The sequence below is a fragment of the Impatiens glandulifera genome, unplaced genomic scaffold, assembly GCF_907164915.1.
Source record: "Impatiens glandulifera unplaced genomic scaffold, dImpGla2.1, whole genome shotgun sequence".
In the NCBI taxonomy this organism is placed as follows: Eukaryota; Viridiplantae; Streptophyta; class Magnoliopsida; order Ericales; family Balsaminaceae; genus Impatiens; species Impatiens glandulifera.
In genome coordinates this window covers 88,741-93,476 of record NW_025919724.1, presented here as the reverse complement: position 1 = coordinate 93,476, position 4,736 = coordinate 88,741, and the positions used below count along the sequence as shown (strand labels likewise).

The 4,736-nt window shown below is 45.6% G+C and overlaps 1 protein-coding gene across 1 annotated transcript; it reads left to right on the top strand.

Annotated features, from left to right (window-relative positions):
* Positions 1 to 294: 294 nt before the first annotated feature.
* On the top strand, positions 295 to 4,447 carry LOC124918403 (cytochrome c oxidase subunit 2). The gene is made up of 2 exons (XM_047458569.1): positions 295 to 1,653; positions 2,681 to 4,447. The coding sequence occupies exons 1-2, from the start codon at positions 1,272 to 1,274 to the stop codon at positions 3,130 to 3,132; spliced, it is 834 nt and encodes a 277-aa protein (XP_047314525.1). The 5' UTR covers positions 295 to 1,271; the 3' UTR covers positions 3,133 to 4,447.
* Positions 4,448 to 4,736: the final 289 nt, after the last annotated feature.

The following is a 4,736-nucleotide window of genomic DNA, read 5'->3' as shown; positions in this document are numbered from 1 at the left end:
ATAAATAAAATCACCACAAGACAACCGCAACGAAAAGGCCTCTTCTCTTTATTTCCCGAGCCTCTAGTGAGTTAGAGACAAGGAGTATTCCCACTAAAAAAATGTTTCATCCAAAAAGGAAGTGCATTTCTAATGGCTTCATCCTTTACGGATAAGGAATTACCGTATGAACCGTATTCGTCTGTTTCTTCTTCCTCGAGTGCTTTAGTAGGGGCATATGGAAAGGGCTGCTGTTTTAGTGCACTTGTGTCCATCTGCTTTCTGCTTCACTTCAAAAGAATGACGTAGGTAGACATGACTATAAGGAAGAGTTTAAGGCTCAAGGCATAGTAAAAAAGGCAATTGCTCTTACTTCCCTTTTGTTCTAATTAGCAGATTGGATCTAATGAATTAGAGGAAGGGATGGTGATTAACTGATATAACCTCTTCTCTTCTTGAAAATCGCATCTCGAAAGTGAGAATCAAAGGCCCCCCCTTCTCTCCCATAAGGGAGGTGGGAAAGCAAGGTATTCAATCAATGAAGTAATAAAATTGCAAATCTTTCCTCCTCAGATGAGGCTTAGTTCAGCTAGCCCTAGACAGATCACATCTTATTAGAAAGGCAGGCATTTCATTATCATTATCAAGAATTGAAGACGCTAAGAATGACTGGGGCCCCGGAGAAGGCACAATACGTTCTTTTTATTCGACATTACCGGTAAAAGCATTGATTCTAAGCCTTTCCTCGATCGGCAGCAGAAAAGAAAAAATCCTGTTTGTTAGGGTAGGAGAAAGTCAGTAATCGACTGGGGATTTCCTTCTATAAAGAAGTCACCTCCGATTAGGAGTCAAATGAAAGAAGATGGATCTGTCCGCTATTTCATCAGCAGCAAGTTTTTTAGCCACAGACGCTCTTGCTGGAATAACCGGCGGTGGTCAACTATCCATTGTCAAAGTCTCCGTTCTTTTGGTGCTATCATCATATAATAGAATAGATCACGCCTCTAACTATCAATTTCGTAAGAGAAGATAGAAAGGTGGTTTTCGGGTTCGAACAGTGCGTCGAGAAGTTCCATACCTTCGTCAATTGATGTACTTGCTTTTATCTTTCTTTGTCGAGATTGGCTTGGTGTTCACTGTACCCACGGAGCGGTACAAGAGAGCCAATTTCCCATGTCTTTCTTGGTTGGACCAACCCAACTGGTGATTTCCGTCTTCCTGAATTGGGAGAGAAAGAATACGTCTCTCCTCTTTTTTTGGGGGGGGAGCAGTCAAAGAATGAAGCAAAACAAATGATTGTGATAGAATGGCTATTCCTTACAATTGCTCCTTGTGATGCAGCAGAACCATGGCAATTAGGATCTCAAGACGCAGCAACACCTATGATGCAAGGAATAATAGACTTACATCATGATATCTTTTTCTTCCTCATTCTTATTTTGGTTTTCGTATCACGGATCTTGGTTCGCGCTTTATGGCATTTCCACTATAAAAAAAATCCAATCCCGCAAAGAATTGTTCATGGAACTACTATCGAGATTATTCGGACCATATTTCCTAGTATCATCCCGATGTTCATTGCTATACCATCATTTGCTCTGTTATACTCAATGGACGAGATAGTAGTAGATCCAGCCATTACTATCAAAGCTATTGGACATCAATGGTATCGGAGTGCGCCTCTTCACGAGGGTAATTTAAGTGCAACGAAATGCCTTAAAGTGGAATATGGTTCGCGAAGCATCTGGCTTATCGGTAATCTCCCATTCCCGCCGTCGAGAGAAACGAATAACTATAGCATGCCAGAAACGGGGAGCCCACGGAGCGGTGATTAGACCGTAACCCTTCTCTGCTCCCAGCATAGGAGTCTATGGTTCCATTCTTGTTGTTGCTGGAGGTACACATCCTTCTTCTCGGTGTGGAGCGATATACGAGAAATAGATGCTCAGCCTGTAATGTCCGATAACGGCGCTGAAGTAGTGAATCTATCGGCACCATAGCAGTGGCATACAACTTTGGACCTAATGGCCGGCCCAGTAACCTTTCGGAATGGGGGATCCCCGTTGGCAACAACCACGGTAGTAGTTGCGGAACTGCTGGGCCGGGAGAGGACAACCTCTTGTTCCTGCTCCTCTTTCTTCGCTTCGGGGACGGAGGTCCTACGGTAGGTAAGAGCAAGCACAAGCAACTTGACCGAAGAGGACCAGCGCTTCTACTCCTCCACCGAGGAGCCGTTCACATGAGCATAGAGAATCTATACTCGAGCGTTCAACCCCTGACAGGATAGGTGAGAAAAAACTCAGGATCTGATCTATTGGAGCCTAAAACTTCGCCGAGCCAACTAGCACCCCTTTCCACTGCGAATTTATCTTCTAAAGAAGAGGAATATAGGATCCAATTTTCTTTCCGTGGTGAACTGGTCGTCCCATACCTTCTGCCTGTCTTATATGTGTGGAACCAGGTCTTTTTCGGTTTTAGCCTCCCCCTCGAATACATAGGGTAGGTAGGTCCGGGTGAGAAAGGATCCCCTGTTGCCAATAAACTTTCCCCGGCCTTTTCTTCCCCTTACTCATAAAGGTCTTACAGTCGGGAGAACTACCTAACTAAAGAAAAATAGTGCTCTTTCTAAGAGTAGGCGTGGAGAGCTTTTTGCGGGGAAACTTGCAAGTACAGTTTGGGGGGAGGCGGGCGTCGACCCAACCTTATGAGTATTCGGACTATAACAGTTCCGATGAACAGTCACTCACTTTTGACAGTTATATGATTCCAGAAGATGATCCAGAATTGGGTCAATCACGTTTATTAGAAGTGGACAATAGAGTGGTTGTACCAGCCAAAACGCATCTACGTATTATTGTAACATCTGCTGATGTACTTCATAGTTGGGCTGTACCTTCCTCAGGTGTCAAATGTGATGCTGTACCTGGTCGTTTAAATCAGACCTCTATTTCGGTACAACGAGAAGGAGTTTACTATGGTCAGTGCAGTGAGATTTGTGGAACTAATCATGCCTTTATGCGTGCGCCCGGAAACATAGGCCAACTGCTGAGCCCACTCTGGCTCAGCCGCACCACCCAGGGTGCGAGCCACCCGAGAAGCAAGCTATTACAGCGAGCGGCTGGAGCAGTAGGGAGACGAGGAGTAAGGCAGTAGATAAGATAGAAGAAGGGGCCAGGCTCCCGGTGGAGCAGAGAAGACGGTTAGGATAACGAACTTGAAACGCGGAGCCCGAGCGGCCGGCGAGCGAGTGGTTAATGGCCAATAGCGCCCTAGTTGATGGCATTCCTCTCTGCGGCTGGCACTCGAGGAAGGGGCACTCTATACAGAGCAAGCAAGTCTTAGAGAAGAGACGCCCGCGCAAGGACCTCAATTCTCATTAGGAGGTCGAACCAAGGACCTATGGAAGTCGGGGCTACCCTGTCCCCATGGGCAACAGTGTCCTGAGGGAGGAGTTTAGAGGCCTTATAGTAGCACGGACTAATTTGAATTTATAGGTCATGCGAAGGAGGCCAGTCCAAGATCGTACTGTTCTTCTACAAAGACAACAGACGCTCTCAACGGCTAGGCGCCACTTTTATTCTGAGTTATTCCAGCTTCTTCATTCTTTCGTGCCGCGGTAAAATAAAAAAGAAAAAAGAGGGCCGTTTCAGCTACAGGAGAAGGACCTGCAACGGCAGAGAATACTAACCCTCTTCTTGTTCCTAGTCTGATGAGTCCTGGAAGCCTGGAATCCTCAATATGAGGGGTCCCTCAAAATATAGAAAGGCGGGCAGGCAGGGCTGGAGCAAGAACCTCCCCCCTCTTCTCGGTCAAGATAGATGGAAAGGAGCCCTATCAAGTAAAGGCCATAACCAGCCTCTTTTTTTATGTACGTACACCTTTGTTTCAGGGTGGGGCCACCCTTCTTCCTGCTAATCCGGCCATTTCCGAACCTGCCTTTCCCACCCCCAAAAATTCAATGGCAATGGAGGACTTCTCAATTATTGCGATTCCCATATTCGAAAAAATAAGAAAAAAAAACTAAAAAACTAGGGTTCCAAACCTTAGCTCGCCTAAATAGGCTCAATAATATCTTTCTTCGATAGGACGGTCCGGCGCTCCGCATGGTTCTATTTTTACATGTTCCGACTCGCCGGTCATTATGGATCGATCTACTGGCATTAGAGGGGGGGAGGGGGGAAGCAAAGCTTCGTAGACTCGACAAGTCGCTCCGCTTCTAGAATGCAAGCAAGGTAGCTTGCTTACTTGAAAGCGTACGCGGCAAGGAAGGAGGCATAGACCATAATAAAGTAAAGAGGCATTCGGGAAGCGACTAGTCCCTGATGGCGAAGCTTAACGAAGGCCAACCACTATACATAGAGAGATCCATATACCAGTCATGAGCAATAGCGAAGCCTAGAGAGGCGCAAGACAGAATCGAAGAGCTTAGTTAGTGTGAAATGAAATGCTCAGGAAAGGAGCAGAGAAGGGATTGATTCTTCTGAGATCACTCGACCACTCTAGGACACTCCGGGGATGATTGTTACACAGGGTAGGCCATGATCAAACATATGATCATAATCGAAATTATGACAAAGTCAGGGTGATTATTTCATCATTTGAATCAACTTGTTGGTAGAATATCGACGAAGTTTCATCTTTGAAAAAATAAGATTTTGACTTATAGTTATTTGTTTGGCGCAAAGAAGAAGACGAGTCGAATCGTGAACGCGTGGTCCCCACGATCACGTTTAGGTTATTATAGTTGCTTTGTGTTG